Source organism: Aquarana catesbeiana, linkage group LG06 (genome assembly GCF_042186555.1).
Source record: "Aquarana catesbeiana isolate 2022-GZ linkage group LG06, ASM4218655v1, whole genome shotgun sequence".
Taxonomy (NCBI): Eukaryota; Metazoa; Chordata; class Amphibia; order Anura; family Ranidae; genus Aquarana; species Aquarana catesbeiana.
The window spans coordinates 97,151,065-97,170,297 of NC_133329.1; the positions used below are offsets into that span (position 1 = coordinate 97,151,065).

At 46.2% G+C, this 19,233-nt stretch overlaps 1 protein-coding gene across 2 annotated transcripts in view; it reads left to right on the plus strand.

Moving 5' to 3' along the window:
- RAB26 (RAB26, member RAS oncogene family) overlaps positions 1 to 19,233 on the plus strand; it is a 417,846-nt gene that overhangs the window by 375,370 nt on the left and 23,243 nt on the right. For both annotated transcript variants that reach the window (XM_073636482.1, XM_073636483.1), the window contains 2 exons: positions 6,938 to 7,003; positions 13,532 to 13,588. In XM_073636482.1, coding sequence (XP_073492583.1) covers positions 6,938 to 7,003; positions 13,532 to 13,588 — 123 coding nt within the window. The remainder of the gene's footprint in view (positions 1 to 6,937; positions 7,004 to 13,531; positions 13,589 to 19,233) is intronic.

Sequence of the window (19,233 nt, forward strand, 5' to 3'; positions counted from 1 at the left end):
AGGAGTGAGCGCCCCCTCCTCCTGAACCATACCAGGCCGCATGCCCACAACATGGGGGGGTGGGTGCTTTGGGGCAGAGGGGGCTCTGCACCCCCCCACCCTAAAAGCACCTTGCCCCTATATTGATGGGGGCAAGGGCCTCTTCCCAACATCCCTTGCCCGGTGGTTGTCAGGGTCTGCGTGCAGGGGGCTTATCGGAATCTGGAAGCCCCCTTTAACAAGGGGCTCCCAGATCCCGGCCTCCCCCCTATATGAATGAATATGAGGTACATTGTAACCCTACCCATTCACCAAAAAAAAGTAGTGTAAAAAAATACAGTAGCCAGTTTTTGACAAGTCTTTTATTAAAAATATCTTCTTCCCCGCTTCTTCCTCCATCTTCTCCTGCAACTTCATGGTGCAGATCCCCCCCACCCCAAAGCACCCACCCCCCCCCCCCCATGTTGAAGGCATGCAGCCTGGTATGATTCAGGAGGGGGGGCGCCCTCGCTCGTCCCCTCCCTTTCCTGACCTGCCGGACTGCATCATGCTCGGATAGGGGGCTGGTATGGATTTTGGGGGTCCTCACACCATTTTTTTTATTTTGGTGTGGGGGGTCCCCTCCGAGTCCATACTAGACCCAAGGGCCTGGTATGGACCTGGGGGGGGGACCCCACGCTGTTTTTTTTTTTTTTTTCCAGAATTTTTTTTTTTTTAGGCGGCAATCCGTTTTTTTTTTTTTTTTACATCCAGTGCAGAAGCCGCTGACAGCTGATGACTCATCGGATGTTAAGGACGCGGCTTCCCGGTCCCCTCCTTAAAAACCAGCTATATATAGTGTAAAAAAAAAAAAGGGGCAAAATGCAAATCACAGGAAAATTGCGGTAAAACCACATGTTTAAAAACGCGGCAAGCACTGCATAAAGCACTGAAGAAACGCTCAAAAGCAACATGCATAGATGTGAATCTATGGATCCATGGAACAGGTGTCACCTTCTTTGGGATTCACATCAGTAAACAGTTGGGATTAGAGACAACAATTTATCGGTGGGAAACCCTCTGCTTAGGTACTACTACAGCTCAGAATCAATTGCAGTAACAAGGCAATACCATCTAACCTGAAATGATGATGATTTATTTGTGATTTTATGTTGACTGGGATACTCATTAAAACATTTTTTTTTTGTTTTGTTTTTCAAGAACTGTTTGAAGTCTCGTATTATTGGGTGCTATTCACTAAGCTATTACAAGTACTATTTACAGCACTAGCAGCCAAATAAATCTGACAGTAACAGTCACATACAGTGGGTAAAATTATTATTTGATCCCCTGCAGATTTTGTAAGTTTGCCCACTTACAAAGATATGAAGGATCTATATTTTTTATCACATGTGTATTTTAAATGATAGAGACAGAATATCAACCAAAAATCCAGAAAAAGAACAATATAAATGTTATAAATTGAGTTGCAGTTCAGTGAGAAAAATAAGTATTTGATCCCTTACCAACCAACAATAATTTAGCTCTCACAGACTGGCTACAGTATGTGCTCATGTAGTACACAGATTAGTCCTGTCAATTTACGAAGGTGTTCCTAACGATAACATATTATGTGTATAAAAGAAACCTGTCCACAGAATCTCTTTCTTCCATTCAAACCTCACCATCATGGGCAAGACCAAAGAGCTGTCAAAGGACGTCTACAAGACCATCAGCAAGAAGCTGGTGAGAAGGAGACAACTGTAGGAGTGATTATTCACAAATGGAAGAAATACAAAATTACCATAAATTGTCCTCAGTCAGGAACTCCATGCAAGATTTCACCTCATGGGGTAAGGATGATCATGAGCAGGCCCGGACTGGCCATAGGGCAGACCGGGCATTTGCCCGGTGGGCTGGGACCTCCAGCTCCATAGCCTGTTGATGATCAGGCCGCACAGCGGGAGGTAAGCGGCGCCCGCGGCCTGGACAGGGTTAACACAGGCCACGGCCGCCGCTCACCCACCGCTATGCGGCCGTGCCTGTGTCATCTCTGGGCTCCGGCGCAACTACGATAGCGGCTGATTGGCTGAGCGGCTGAGCTGTGTGTCTCTCTCACACACAGCTCAGCCAACGCTGACAGTTCCACTGCTCCTCCTCTTCCCGCCCCTCTACTCTATCTGCTCCGCCCATACCCCTGTGTCTGCCCCGCCCATACCCCCTGTGTCTGCCCCGCCCACACCCCCTGCGTCTGCCCCGCCCACACCCCCTGCGTCTGCCCCGCCCACACATCTATGGGGTGAAGGAAGAAAAGATTTAAAAGCTGCAGGCAGCCCGCTCCTGAGCCTCATCCTGGGGTGAGTAAGCTCACCCTCTCTCCAGCCTTCCAATGTGTATAGAAAACTAATTTAAGGGGTGTTCTGTGGACTCTGATACAAGAGGGGGACTTTGGTGAGCAGAGACCCCCTTAAATCAGTGTTCCCCTTTACATTAGAGTCCACAGAGCTCCCCCTTACAGTAAGTGGGGGCTGAGTGCGGACTCTGATGTAAGGGGGCTCAGTGCAGACTCTGATGTAAGGGGGCTCAGTGTGGACTCTGATGTAAGGGGGCTCAGTGCGGACTCTGATGTAAGGGGGCTCAGTGCAGACTCTGATGTAAGGGGGCTCAGTGTGGACTCTGATGTAAGGGGGCTGAGTGCGGACTCTGATGTAAGGGGGCTCAGTGCGGACTCTGATGTAATGGGGCTCAGTGCGGAATCTGATGTAAGGGGGCTCAGTGCGGACTCTGATGTAATGGGGCTCAGTGCAGACTCTGATGTAAGGGGGCTCAGTGTGGACTCTGATGTAAGGGGGCTGAGTGCGGACTCTGATGTAAGGGGGCTCAGTGTAGACTCTGATCTAAGCGGGCTCAGTGTGGACTCTGATGTAAGGGGGCTGAGTGCGGACTCTGATGTAAGGGGGCTGAGTGCGGACTCTGATGTAAAGGGGCTCAGTGCGGACTCTGATGTAATGGGGCTCAGTGCGGAATCTGATGTAATGGGGCTCAGCGCGGACTCTGATGTAATGGGGCTCAGTGCAGACTCTGATGTAAGGGGGCTCAGTGTGGACTCTGATGTAAGGGGGCTCAGTGCGGACTCTGATGTAATGGGGCTCAGTGCAGACTCTGATGTAAGGGGGCTCAGTGTGGACTCTGATGTAAGGGGGCTGAGTGCGGACTCTGATGTAAGGGGGCTCAGTGTAGACTCTGATGTAAGCGGGCTCAGTGTGGACTCTGATGTAAGGGGGCTGAGTGCGGACTCTGATGTAAGGGGGCTGAGTGCGGACTCTGATGTAAAGGGGCTGAGTGCGGACTCTGATGTAAAGGGGCTCAGTGCGGACTCTGATGTAAAGGGGCTCAGTGCGGACTCTGATGTAAGGGGGCTCAGTGTGGAATCTGATGTAAGGGGGCTCAGTGTGGACTCTGATGTAAAGGGGCTCAGTGCGGACTCTGATGTAAAGGGGCTCAGTGTGGACTCTGATGTAAAGGGGCTCAGTGCGGACTCTGATGTAAAGGGGCTCAGTGCGGACTCTGATGTAAAGGGGCTCAGTGCGGACTCTGATGTAAAGGGGCTCAGTGCGGACTCTGATGTAAGGGGGCTGAGTGCGGACTCTGATGTAAGGGGGCTCAGTGCGGACTCTGATGTAAAGGGGCTCAGTGTGGACTCTGATGTAAAGGGGCTCAGTGCGGAATCTGATGTAAAGGGGCTCAGTGCGGACTCTGATGTAAGGGGGCTCAGTGCGGACTCTGATGTAAGGGGGCTCAGTGCGGACTCTGATGTAAAGGGGCTGAGTGCGGACTCTGATGTAAGGGGGCTCAGTGCGGAATCTGATGTAAGGGGGCTCAGTGCGGACTCTGATGTAAGGGGGCTCAGTGCGGACTCTGATGTAAGGGGGCTCAGTGCGGACTCTGATGTAAAGGGGCTCAGTGCAGACTCTGATGTAAGGGGGCTCAGTGCGGACTCTGATGTAAGGGGGCTCAGTGTGGACTCTGATGTAAGGGGGCTCAGTGCGGACTCTGATGTAAAGGGGCTGAGTGCGGACTCTGATGTAAAGGGGCTCAGTGCGGACTCTGATGTAAGGGGGCTCAGTGCGGACTCTGATGTAAGGGGGCTCAGTGCGGACTCTGATGTAAGGGGGCTCAGTGCGGACTCTGATGTAAGGGGGCTCAGTGCGGACTCTGATGTAAAGGGGCTCAGTGCGGACTCTGATGTAAAGGGGCTCAGTGCGGACTCTGATGTAAGGGGGCTCAGTGCGGACTCTGATGTAAGGGGGCTCAGTGCGGACTCTGATGTAAGGGGGCTCAGTGCGGAATCTGATGTAAGGGACCTCTGTGCGGACTCTGATGTAAGGGGGCTCAGTGCGGACTCTGATGTAAGGGACCTCTGTGCGGACTCTGATGTAAGGGGGGTAACCATTACAGTGCAGTCCCCTTTATATTTATATCAGTGTTACTGCACATTACAGCGTGGAGGACCGATACACCCCCCCAGGTCCATGGAAAAATTGGCTGCTCAGTCTAAAATGCCCGGGCCTATTTTTTGTCCCAGTCCGGGCCTGATCATGAGAAACGTGAGAGATCAGCCCAAAAATACACGGGAGGAGCTTGTGAATGATCTCAAGGCAGTTGGGACCACAGTCACCAAGCAAACTATTGGAAACACAATACGCTGCCATGGATTGAAATCCTGCAGCCCCTGCAAGGTCCCCCTCCTCAAGAAGGCACATGTACAGGCCCATCTGAAGTTTGCCAATGAACATCTAAATGATTCAGAGAAGGATTGGGAGAATGTGCTGTGGTCAGATGAGACCAAAATTTAGCTCTTTGGCATTAACTCGACTCGCCGTGTTTGGAGGAAGAAAAATGCTTTAGAGCTGTTTCTCTGCTAAAGGTGCAGGCTGACTTTTGCCGAATTAATGGGGTCATGTATTGTAAAATCTTGGGTGAGACCCTTCTTCCCTCAGCCAGAACACTGAAGATGGGTCAAGGATGGGTCTTCCAGCATGAAAATGACACAAAAGCATACCGCCACTCAATTTATAATATTTGTATCATATGTTTTTTTCTGGATTTTGGTTGATATTCTGTCTCTATCATTAACATACACCTATGATAAAAATTATAGACCCTTCATTTCTTTGTAAGTGGGCAAGCTTACAAAATCTGCAGGGGATCAAATAATATTTTTCCCCACTGTAGCTGAAAACAACAATAGTTACAGTCAATAACATGTTAAAGCTTAGTGAATTCAATCTATTATTCTAGTAAACTTCACTGTAGAAACAAGAATTGCCTCTGTTGTCATTACCAATCTCTGCTTATCGAAATGTTAGGTGCCTGGCTGCCTTTCTGAATTTGTATCTTCAATACGTTCTGATTTAAAGGCCAAATAGACAGATGATGTGCTCTCATTTCTCTTGTTGCTTGCTTTTTTGAGTCAGTGGCTCAGAAACTCTGTCACTTCCAATACAATCTAAAGAATTGCTTCAGCAATACAATACTTTAAAGTGGTTGTAAACCTATGGCATAAAATATGAACAAAGCAGATCCCTCTATAGTGTACATGTCTCTATCCAGAGAACTAAGCCTCATTTCTGTCTGCCGCCTAATTTGTCTGTTATCTGCATAAGTTGCTTCTGTCAAGTTTTCCTGACACCAAGAGAAAAAAGGTGACGGGAGAGGGAGCTGTAATTGACAGCCTCAGCTTGCCTAAGATTGTGATTGACAGCCTCAGCTCTGTTTGTGTGTGCGGTGTAAAGGGAGGTGTGTCCCTTCCCTCCAATCAGCTCTCAGAGCTCTTGTCACTGAGCACTGCAGTGTGTCATTTCAGCTCTCTGCCCCCTTTCTTCTGACAGCTCAGACAGGCTTAAACTCTGGACTTTGAACATATGTAAAGAGAAGACTGCAGATAAACAGGTACAACGTATGTAGGAGTATTTGTTTAATCATTATGTATTACCCAAGGCCAGTCACTTCACTGGGTATATGTAAGGGTTTACAACCACTTTAAATTGCAATTCTAGCTCCGTTGTCTTCAAGTTCTAAAACCTCTGGTAGAATCTTGAGAATTCCACAATCCTGCAAGTGTTGGATCCCCTACCCACATACAGTGGTTCTGTGCGCTGGCCTCTACTTTACTACAGGACACACCAGTAACATAGCAGTCAGCCAAAGGAACCATCAAAGCCTCAATCCCCCCCCGCCTACCCTCCTCTAACTAATCACTATATTGAAAAAATACACCCCATCTAAATGCCCTTTTTACTTACCTGTAGTCATGGTCACAAGACGCTCCAGCCCAGAGTCCTCTCCTCTTCCAGGTTTACGTCGTCCTGGTTTGAAAGGCAGATGTCAGAACAGGAGAGCGGATGGGCAGCCCCGAGGGGGGACCACCGATCAGCAGCAGTGTGGGACCTAGATGGGGGACTTAGGTGAGTATATTTTACCACCAGGTAATGGGGAATAAAGACTAATAACATGGGTTAGAGGTGGGTGGGAGGTAGGGTTGGTAAAAATTTTTTTTTTTTTTTTTGCCCGAATGAGGGCTTTAAGGTTTCTGACACCCAGAGGTGGCAAATGCTAAAGATTCTGCTGCAGGGCTTTAAGATATCAGAGTGAGGATTTGTTGCACACTGGAGAGGCAAGTATTCAGTCTTCTATAGCATGAGCTATTTTTTTATTTCTTTTGGGAAATGACAGAGTTGCTTTAAAGCCAAAGGCAGCCAGGCACTATCAAGTGGTCAGCAGTGTCATCTTCTATATTTCTTTTGATTACTTTGAGACACACATTATGGCTGCGGTCACACGCTCCATTTTTGTTCTTTGCTATATCATTTCATACCAGATTTTGGGAATGTATTTGACCAAAAGTTTTTGTATCCATTGAGTGAAGTTTAGTTCAGCACCCGTCCAGCATTATAACTAACAAAATGTTTTCTTACAGGCCTGGCTGACTGAGATCAATGAGTATGCCCAGAAAGATGTGGTCATCATGCTTCTTGGAAACAAGGTGAGGAAAAGTTTAAAGAGAATTGTTGAGCTACCCCTGCAAGGGCCGCTGGAAATTGCTTGTCCCCATTGGTTGTCCTGACCTTGCAAGCTCCCCAACCAGTGGCGGCCCGTCCATCACGGTGCCGCCCCCCCCCTCCCCCCCAAGCTATTCACACACAAAAAAAAGGGGGCCCTTTAACAGTGTCCAGGCGCCGGACACACAGCGGTCTATGGGAAGCTTCCCAGCTTGCAATCAGCTGATTGCAGGCTGGGAAGCTGATTTGCCCAAGTTTAGGGAGTGTTCAGGAAGCAAGTGATGTGCCCTGAACACTCCCCACTATACACTCATTCGTCTCTGTCCTTCTTTCCTATCTATTAATTGGTGGGGGGGACCGGAGGACAGTGGGCACTGGGCGGTGCTTTTTGTGGCACTGCGCGGCATCACTTCCGGTTTCCCAGCTCACTGCTGTCCTGTGTGGAGTGGGCTGACCCCGACTGAGACTGCCTGAGTGACCGACGCAAGGAAGGCCTGAGCGTCGTGGCTCCTCTTAATGGGTAAGCCCCTAGTAGCAGCACAATGTTCCAGTCCACCCAGCATAAGCATCCAATTGGAGAAGAACAACAATCCCCCTGAGGCCCTGACACAATCCGGTACCCATACACAGGCAATACGGCACTGCGGGCGGGCCTCAGGCTCAGTGAAATCTCTCTCTTCTAGTAGCTGAGCTTAGCTGACTGACAGCCACAAACCGCCCCTCCGCTCTGCAGTGTGCCTCAGTCAGTTCCCTGCACTTCTCTGCTGGATGAGGTCTCTCCACTGGCACTCAGTGAGTGCAGACAGTGCCCAGGCCAGGACGGATGAGTGATGCGCTGCTGGACTGGGCACTGGAGCAGCAGGGTGTCAGTGAGTACATCTGTCCTGTAGTGTATACAGCTATATACACCCACCGTCTTCCTTCCTGTATATAGAGAGTCTCTATATACTATCTATATATAGGAAGGAAGAAGGTGGGTGTATATAGCTGTATACACTACACAGATGCACATAAATTGTTATTACATCTGTCCTGTGTAGTGTATACAGCTATATACACCCACCTTCCTTCCTGTATATAGAGAGCTTCCTCCATCATCGACTGCAGATATACATCATCTGTCCTGTTACAGTATATATAGCTGTATACAGGAAAGATGATGTATATCTGCAGTCAGTGATGATGGAGTAAGGTCTCTATATACAGGAAGGAAGGTGGGTGTATATAGCTAGTTGTATACAAGACAGATGATGTATACCTGCATACCCTGATCTGTGAGGCTGAGCTATATACCCAGATCTGTGAAGCTGAGCTGTATATCTTGATCTGTGAGGCTAAGCTATATACCCTGATCTGTGAGGCTGAGCTGTATACTCTGTCCTGTGATGCTGGGGCTGTATACTCCTGTCCTGTGTTCTGGGGCTGTATACTCCTGACACTATGGAATACTAAGCAAGATGAATACAGGGGACAGATTGGGTGGATTCTACAAGGGGCGTGGCTTGTGAGAAGTGGGAGGGGCCAAAAAGGAACGACGGGGTCTGGCGCCCCCCTTTCCTAAAACTTCACCAGCCACCACTGTCACCAACACCTCTGGAACTCTGAGTTCTGACATACAGTATTTAAACCAAACATAAAATGGAAAGACACCAACAGTTAGTAATGTTTGAAAAATAACACTTTACTGGGATATTAAGTCAAACAGACTATAACGGACATAGTTGTAACCCAAGTTGAGTAATAATGCAGTAAAATGAATTCACAGGAACACACAAAGAAATAACAATAACGGTAAGTATCGTTTGTAACAATTGTTAATTAATTGTTATAATGAATTGGCTGAAAAAATAATACAAATGAATACAAATGCACACCACACTTTTCACATATTTATTTGTAAAAACAAATTAAAACCATTTATCATTTTCCTACCACTTCACAATTATGTACCACTTTGCGTTGTTCTATCACATAAAGTCCCAATAAAATACATTTACGTTTTTGGTTGTAACATGACAAAATGTGGAAGATTTCAAGGGGTATGAATACTTTTTCAAGACACTGTATATAGACATATATTAAATAGCAGCGGTCATCAACTCTATGGGTTCACCAACAGGGCTCAATCCAAAAGCATCCTTCCAATTTTGTGACACAGGAACGAGGGATACCGATTAGCAAAAGTATGTAGGCATAGGACACACCCCCTGCCACACCCCTTTAAAGGGGAATTATACAACAACAAAAAATTAGTTAAAGTAGTAGTAAATAGGGGTGCACTGAATGGAAATTTTGGTACCCAAACCAAAAATGCAGGATGCACTTTGCCGAAAAAAGAAACCGAAACTGAAAATTACATTTCTTTAGAAATCTTTATATTTTTATATATAATTGTATTGTATTCAACTTTTTAATTAATATCATCAATTTAAATTAATATGAATTGATTGTTGGCCAATATTGGCACCTTAAGATGTGAGAAAGGTCAACAAAAATGCAGTCTGCAGTCTATAACCATCTCTTATATCATGTCCTCAATCTCTAACCATCTCTTGTATCATATCCTCAGTCTCTGACCATCTCTTGTATCATGTCCTCAGTCTCTGACCATCTCTTGTATCATGTCCTCAGTCTCTGACCATCTCTTGTATCATGTCCTCAGTCTCTGACCATCTCTTGTATCATGTCCTCAGTCTCTGACCATCTCTTGTATCATGTCTGCAATCTCTTAAACTTAAACACACTGCTAATAGTATTAGCAAAATTTCCACTTGGTGCACATCTAGCAGACATGATACAAGAGATCAATGCAGCCTCACCAGTGCCTATCATATGTAGCCTACCTGTGCCCAGCAGCCTCACCAGTGCCAGTCATATGCAGCCTGCCTGTGCCCAGATGCCTCACCAGTGCCCATCGTATGCAGCCTGCCTGTGCCCAGCAGCCTTACTAGTGCCCCTCATATGCAGCCTTCCTGTGCCCAGCAGCCTCACCAGTTCCCATCATATGCAGTCTACCTGTGCCAAGCAGCCTCACCAGTGGCCATCATATGCATTCTACCTGTGCCCAACAGTCTCACCAGTGCCAGTCATATGCAGTCTGCCTGTGCCCAGCAGCCTCACCAGTGCCAGTCATATGCAGCCTGCCTGTGCCCAGCAGCCTCCCTAGTTCTTGTCATATACAGCCTGCCTGTGCCCAGCAGCCTCACCAGTGCCTGTGGATGCAGCCTACCTGTGCCCGTCATATGCAGCCTGCCTGTGCCCAGTAGTCTCACCAGTGCCTGTGAATGCAGCTTACCTGTGCCCAGCAGCCTCACCAGCGCATGTGGATGCAGCCTACCTGTGCCCAGCAGCCTCACCAATGCCTGTGGATGCAGCCTGCCTGTGCCCAGCAGCCTCACCAGTGCCAGTCATATGCAGCCTACCTGTGCCCTGCAGCCTCACCAGTGCCTGTGGATGCAGCCTGCCTGTGCCTGGATCAGAGCTGTGAAATTTGTGTGTCATGGAAGTTAATTTTGGGAGTGTCATCCTGGCGCCCCCAGTCCTCAGCTCCCTCCTCCACCCCTCCCTCCTCCTCTCCTTGCCGTGATCTCCGTGTGTCACTGAGCTGAATTGTCCAGGCCGCAGTAACAATGTCCCACCTCCTGTGATCACGTCACGCTGATTCAATGTCCCGCCATTAGATCAGTGTGTGTCTATCACAGGAGGCGGGACATTGTTACTACAGCCCGGGCAATTCGGCTCAGTGACACATGGAAATTGCGGCGAGGAGAGGAGGAGGGAGGGGTGGAGGAGGGAGTTGAGGACTTGGCCCACCAGGATGACACTCCGGCATTGGACGGCACCCGGGGCGGACCCCGTCCCCTTTCGTTATCGCTTTTTTTTTTTTTCTTTCAGCCAATACTAAAAACACAGTTTTCGGCCAATAATTTTCAGTGGCCAACATTTCGGTGCACCTCTAGTAGTAGAAGCTGTTCTACCACTTATCCCTACAGGCAAGCTTTTAATAGGCTTACCTGTAGGTACTGTAAACTTGCACAGTTTAGGAGATATTCAGAGTGCATGTAGCTGGTGACGTCATCGGTGCATGCGCTTTGAAGGTCTGGCATACAGTGCCGGACATTCAGAGCCTGTGCCGTAAACAGCAGCTCTCCCATGCATGCGTGGAAGTGACGTCACCACTCACATAGCTGTGAACCCAGAAGGAAGACCGGATGAAGATGGAAGCTCCCTCTCAGTGGTGACAGTGCGGTGCTGGAGGGCTTCGTTTTAAGGTACGTTTCTCATAACGTGCTAGTATGCGATATATACTAGCAGATTATGACATTGCCTTGCAGGGAATTGTTTTTTAAAACCAACTGCGGTTTACTAGCGCTTTAAACCAGCAAGTGCTTTTTTTTTTACCACTGCTATTCCTTAGTACCGGCCTTTGACATTTACAAATGCAGCAATTTAGAAATTGGATGAAAGGTTTAGCACTGGGAAACACTTTTTTTGAAAGATAAATAGCACATTTTATATACAACCGTATAGATCAGACTAAAATGAGGGACAAATGAGGAGGAAAGAGGGCGGAGGGATTTTGTTCCAAATCAGGGACAGTCCATCAAAATCAGGGACAGTTGGGAGCTATGCCAAAAGCTCCAGTTATATTGCCATATCTCCATATCCTAGATGGATGCTCCCCTGTCCTGTATTAACTGCTTCAATATAAAACCACTTGCATGTAGGCCACAAACACGTCATCAGAAAAAGCTCATGTCTGATTCCAATATGGCGTCCAGCAGCTTTTTTTCTTTACCACTCTCCCCGTACTCTTTAAAGAATGATATTGTTTGTTAAGAATTGTGTAGATACATGACATGTTGTTTCCAGGTAAAAATATCATTTAACCCTTTCACCTGTAGAGATTAAAAAATAGATTCACCCCATGGTAATGTGGAATATGAACATTTGTCTAGGGGTAAGGAACAAGGTGTAATACTTACCTTAGGCTAGCCATACACATTTAGATTGCCTACGGGGCTGAATTTAGAGTTGCCACCTCATCCCTTTAAACCCAAACACCTTTGAATTACACAGGTTCTGAGGCTAATTAAATGCAGATAAGGCACCAAGTGAGTTTAATTACCACCTTAATCAGCCACAGAACCTGTGTAATTCATATGTGTTCGGGTTTAAAGGGATGAGGTGGCAACTCTAACTTCACTGCTCCACTGGTTGTCGCCCCTATGAACTAATCATGTACAACACACAACTCCAGTCAGCTGTTTTGTCCAAGCTTCCTAAATGAAGGGCCAGTTTACTGTCCTTCAAATTTTAGGGGGCCAGCAGGAGTAGAAAATGTTCTGGTGTCAATGGGAGTAAACAATGCCCTTTGGTATTAGGGGGAGGATTAGTGCCCCATCATTAGTGTCAGTGAGAGGATTAGTGCCCATCATTAGTGTCAGTGAGAGGAATAGTTCCCCATCATTAGTGTCAGTGAGAGGAATAGTTCCCATCATTGGTGTCAGTGGGTGAAATAGCTCCCCATCATTGGTGTCAGTGGGAGGAATAGGGTCCTATCAGTGGTGCCAGTGATAGGAATAGTCCCCCATCATTGGTGTCAGTGGAAGGAATAGGGCCCTATCATTGGTGTCAGTGGGAGGAATAGCGCCCCATCATTAGGGTCAGTGGGAGGAATAGTGCCCCATCATTAGGGTCAGTGGGAGGAATAGTGCCCCATCTCTAGTGTCTGTGGGAGGAATAGTGCCCCATCATTAGTGTCAGTGAGAGGAATAGTCCCCCATTATTAGTGTCAGTGGGAGGAATAGCTCCCCATCATTGGTGTCAGTGGGAGGAATAGTGTCTCATCATTGGTGGTCCAATGACTGGTCCTCTTCACCGCTCACAGCCTCTCCAAACTCATCTCATCCAGTGGTTCTGCATTGTATATAAAGTTGTCAAGGGCCCACCAACATCCTAATAGAGTCAGAGAGCGGAGGAGAGTGCTGGCTGCTGGGGAAGTAAAGAATAAGGTAAGTATCACTACATATTACTTTCAGCCTAAAGAAAGACAGCTATTAACCTTTGCAGTAGGGGGCACTGTCTTGTTAATTGTACAGCTGACTGATGTTTAGTTTGCTGCCCTGCCTCGCACTTTTGGATCTATCAGAATGGTGGAGTCGATCTTAGGGTACAGCCTTGGTCATATTGTAATTCCGCTTAGCAAGCAAAGTGTTAAATCGTAATAATCGTGTAATAGGTTTCCCAGTCTGGTGCTGTAAAGACTTTAGCTCTCGTTAAATATTCATCATTTACTTGAAAGCTCACAATGCATAAAACATGTGTTCACACTCCTCACTAGGGCCCTGGCGTTCTTCTGATTTGTAAAATGAAATTCTGGTCCAGAGAACAATTATTTTCTTGAAGTGCTTAATGCATCATGGTGTGCAAAACCCGCTCACAGAATTCCCTAGCCAAGCTGTCCAGTAATGGCCTCATTTTAATTGTGATTTGTTTTCATTTCCCCTCAGGTGGACTCCACTCATGAACGGGTCGTCAAGATGGAAGATGGAGAGCGGCTGGCAAAGGTGAGTTGGATATATAATACCTTCTATAAATTTAAAGTACAACGTTGTAGATCTAAACTCTAGCTTGATGACATTTAAATTGATACAGCTCCGTTTCCCATAGACAATTGTCATTTGTTTTAATAAAATAGTGTTTTAATTTTTTTCATCTCAGTGCTGCCGATCACCTTTAGCCCCTTTCAGCCACTTCCTATCTACATGCTCTGGACCGGCTTCCTGATGGTGACAGCAGAGGACCACGATTGCACAATATGTGCTGGCATGGCCCCTGGTAGTCTCCACCATATGACTGGGTAACAATGCAGTGGTAGGATAAAGTCAGAGGAGGGGAATGTAGGGATTATGACGGTGCCAGGAAAAACACAGTATATTTTTTAAAATAAGTAATTTTTATTAAGACATATCATGTATATAAAAAATATAAACAGAAAGATTACAAAATCAAGGTGTGCATAAATGCTAAAAACATATCTGTAGTGAACTTCACAGGGCTTGGCCTCATGGGTGTGACGGCCAATGCGAAGGGTAGGTATTTTAATTATCCGACATGTTTCGCCAGTGTTGGCTTCTTCAGGGATAGGTTGTTAATACCTAGAACGCTACAATAATTCTGTGAAAATGACATAACAATCAGTAGATGTAATCGAATAAATGATACAATAGAAAAAATATCATTTAAATATATATATATATATATGTTTGCGAGCTGACAGTATAGACTGACCTCCACCACCACCCAAAGGGCACCAAGAGAAAGTCCCCACACAGCATCGGGCAGCCCAGAGGTCCCCATCCCGAAACAATCACCCAACCAGACATTCTATAGATGGAAATGAGATACCTGCAAGTCACCAGGGGGGGCCCCCACACACCTCCAGCACTAAACCTCCAGCCAAGATCACAATGGGTAGCTGCAGGGGGCAGTAAAAAGGACCTGGCCAAGTATGTATCTAAAGAGGTATAAATTATTTAGAATAAGATCATTTATCATAATGTCATATTTTTCTAAAGAAGTCATATAAGTTCCAATAGTTGGTGGGGAAAATTCATTGTATGGGACTAAAGAGTCTCCAATTAATGTACTTACAAAATAGTGCTCTTTAAAGTGAATGGCAGGACACCGATAAGTCCTTCAGCTTAGAGAGAAACTTTAAACAACAATAGGAGACGTATCTCTATGATTTGCATAAACAGGAGAAGAGTTTATGTGCCACTTGTAAGATTATCTGGGGGGGAGAAGGTATAATCACAAAATGCACTTTAGTTGATCCATAAGTAGATTGCACCAGCGAAAAGCAAGGTAAGTTCACACTTACCATTGAGTAGATATATAGCGAAATGCTGGGCTAAGTAAAGCCTGCAGCCAGTGATAACACTAGATAGGAAAAACCAGAAAGCAAAAGATAGTAAGAACAAGAAGTAAGTCGCCAAGCATTAAGGGTCCATACTAGTACCTACCCAGTCAAGTGGTGGTTGGTACGTCGGTGTCCTGTAACATCCCTGGCGAGTGTGCTGGCCTGGGATGCCGGCGTTCTTATGCCCCCCACACACGCGCGGCGTCTGACGTCACCGCACGTGTGAGCGGACGAAGGAAGCCACGGCGCATGCGCCCACCGCAAATCCGTCCCGGCCTACAAGATCCAGAGGGCATTGCGGTGGTGTCCATGGTGATGTGATCAGCATCACAGACAGGACGCGGTGTCAGACACCGCATAGAGCGGAGTGATACCTGGAGAAGAATAGAAATTTCCAATGCGTCGTGGCTAAGGCGGGCAGAGGGAATTCCCTAAGCCCTTGGGTGTCCATACAGCTAAGTGTGTCCCCGGTAGGAGGCTAAAAGTACCGGATAAAGTGCACAAACCCCACATCGGGAAGCAGGGACTCAGGGACAATAGAGAAACCAGAAAGGGGATTGAAAGGGAATAAGGGAAGAGAAAGGGAAAAGGAAAGAGATAGGCCAGAAGGTAGAAAGACAAGAGAGGAAAGAGGCAAGGGAGGGGGGGAAAGAAGAGAAAGAGGGGGATGAGGGGGAATTGGAAGGGAAAGAGAAAGCCCGGGCATCCGAGGGCACGGGGACGTCATCGAGGCACACAGAGGGAGGAGGTAAAGGTGGGCGAGAACAGTCCAGGGATATGTGTAAAACCCCAAAGAAGCGCCTGCACACAAGGCATGAAATTGGGACAGATTACAGAAGGAAAAATAAGGAGGGGGGGGGGGGTTTTAGTCCCTGGAGTGTGCTCACACAAGTCGCCCTGACAGCTCGCAAAAACCATACATAGGTAATAGTGATAAAGATTCATAAACTACCAATCAAACAGTGAGGTCAAAATATAATTTACAATAATGTACAAGATAATAAAGTAAGTGTCTTAACTGAACATAAATATACCGTGATGTATCCCATGATAAGAAAAAGTATATTTTTTTCCCAAAGGAAAAAGAAAAGGAAGGGAAAGGGGAGCTGTGTCCCAATCCAACATAGCCAACTTATGCATGGGGAGGGCTAAAGGGAGGAGTATGAAGAAAACACATAAACAAAGTAAATGAATACAGTAAAACTTGATATAGTCCACATCACGGAGGATTTTTTATAAGAAGGGTTTGAAACTAATATTTTCATTGAGCCCAGGATATCTGGTGGCATCCAAAATGTGTATCCACTTGGTTTCTAACTGTAAAAGTTTCTGGTCAATATCTCCACCCCTTACATGTACAGGGATGTGTTCTAATGCTGTAAATCCTATAACATGGGGATTAGACTCATGATACTGTGCTATATGTCGATTAATAGAGGTAGAAGTCTTCCCTTTCAATAAGGGCTTGATATGGTCTCGAATCCTCACACAAAATTGGCGTTTGGTTTTACCCACATAGTAACTGCCACAGAGGCATGTGGCAAGATATACTACACCAATAGTTTGGCACGTAACTTTATGTTTAATTTTGTATGTTTGGCCATTGGGAAGCGGTTTCTCGCATGTATCGTAGATGAACTCACATGTGTCGCAGTGGCCACAAGGAAATGTGCCATGCACAGTTGAAAGACACTCAAGTTTAGATGTATGGTGACTCACCGTGACTTTATCCCTTAGGGATGGAGAGCGACAGTAAGTAATTTGAGGCTGAGACTGAATGTATTTTTTGATGGTATTGTCTGCTGTCAAGAGAGGCCAAAATTTACATAAAATGTCTCTTATTTCCTTGTGATGTTGGGAATATTGGGTTATAACCCGGACAGGCTGAACATCATCCCTATTTTTGGTAGAAAATATCAGTTTTTTACGATCCAATTTTTTAACTTTGTTAAAGGCCTGCTTTAGCAGGTTATGACTGTAACCTCTTCTTTTTAGTCTTTCGTAAAGTTCATGTGAGGCCTTAAAGAAGTCACCTTCATCCGTACAGTTTCGTCTGATACGCAGGTATTGGCTGTAAGGAATGCTGTTGAGCAATGGTTTGGGATGGGCACTGTCAGCATGTAAAATAGTGTTCCCTGATGTTTCTTTACGAAACAGAGACGAGGAAAGATTTCCTTCAGAGTCCAATCGTATTTCCAGGTCAAGGAAAGTGATCCTTGTCTGGCTACACTCGATTGTGAACTTAAGATTATACGAGTTAACCGCAAGAGTGTCTATAAATCTCGAGAGATATTCTCGAGTACCTGTCCAAAAGAAAATGATATCGTCTATATACCTGTGCCACGAGGTAACGTGGCACAGGAAATCGACCAAGTCATGATTGGAAAAAAGGTCTTTTTCCCACCCCCCCAGGTACAAGTTGGCGTAGGATGGCGCACATTTAGTGCCCATGGCTACGCCTTGTACCTGGAGGAAGTGGGAAGTACCAAATACAAAGTGATTACGTGTTAGGATAAATTTCAGGAGGTCAACAACAAATTGGTTGTATGCCTCAGAGCTAGGGCCTCTGTCTTGTAGCAGTTTAGAAATGACTTGAGTACCAGTATCATGGGGTATTGTGTTATACAGACTTTCTACATCCAAAGCCACCATCCACGTGTTTCCTGGAAGCTTTAGATTCTCAAGAACACGGAGAAGGTGTACTGTATCCGGTATATATGAAGGAAGAGCCTGAACATGTGGGCTCAGGTACTTGTCCACCAAAGCACTCGCATTTTCTGTCAAGCTTGAACATCCTGATATAATTGGGCGCCCAGGGGGATTTTTTAGAGACTTATGAAGTTTGGGCAAGGCATAGAACGTGGGTATTCTTCCATCTTTGACATTTAGGAATTTCCAGGTGTTAATGTCTATGATTCCCTTCTGGTAAGCAGAAAAGATGAGTTCATAATATTCGCAAGCGTAATTTTCAATAAGTGTACGTGAGATGGGTCTATACCAATCAGGGTTGTCAAGGATGTTGCGGCACATGATTTCATATGCCGCAACATCCATGACAACCACATTACCACCTTTGTCCGCAGGCTTTATAACTAAGCCAGCGTGGTTTTGAAGAGATCTCAAGGCCTGTCTTTGGGCTCCAGACAAATTAGAGGAACGTGGAGTGGAAAAATCGGTATCTCTGATGGTCTTAGTTATTTGTTCAACGAATGCCCAGATGTTGGGATTCGTGGAAAGGTTAGGGAAATTGGTAGATTTGGGTTTGAAGGATAAGGGAGGAGGGAAGGATACTCCAGAGGCAACGATGCCGTGGTCATCAGATTGCCACTCACATTCGTCCTCTGTGCCACCTTCTTCAAGAAGTGTTAACAGGTCTTCGATGGCCTGGATTTCGGCCACCGTGGGAACAGTATTGTCTGAAGCTGAGGCTACCGTAGAAGTAACCATTGTTTTATCAAAAATGACCTTATACATCAATTTTCTTGCAAACAATTGTATGTCTTTGACAAATCGAAATTTGTCAAATTCTGCTGAAGGACAGAAGGTGAGGCCTAATTGTAAAACTTTTATTTGGTGTTTAGTTAAAGGAAAAGACGAGAGATTGACCACATCTAGGTCCAGGGTATTCGATACAGAAGTAGTAGGGACTACAGAGTTGGGCTCTGGGTTGAGTCCAAGGCTTGGGATAAAAAAATAGGAGCTAACTTGGGATCAATCGACTGGGATGCTGTGGGAAACATAGTAGTTAAAGTAGGTTCACTTACCCGTCTTGCCATAGGAACAGGGAGTGCAGGTAGTGCCGGAGTGGTGATAGGAAGTGCTGAGTGAGAGGTACGAGTGGAGGTGAGTGGTGGTCGTGGTAGTGCTCGTGTGAGTGGAGTGGAAGTGCTCGTGGTTTTAGGTCGGGCCCCTAGGGGCTTAGTAGAGTGCGTAGTTCCAAAAGTGCGTCGAATAGAATCTGTAGAGGAAGTAGGTAGGTCATTCTTTCTTTTTTTAGGAATTCCATCTTGTGAAAGCTCGCGATAGGTGGTAGATGAGCTGGAGGAAAAGGAGGTAGAAAAAACATTAGGTACTTCAGTGTTGTTTTTAGGTACATTATCCGGATTTGATTTGGTGAAGGGTTTTTTGGGGGTATTTCCATCCCATCTATAGGCGTAGCCATTGGTATGGGCGAGTTTGTCCCGCAGAAACTTGTTTTCTTTGGCATTAATTATGTCTATTGTGTACTCCTCGAGGTGAGCGCGGAGGTCCTTCTCCCTCTGGGCAAATCTCGAGGAGGCTACATCTGCC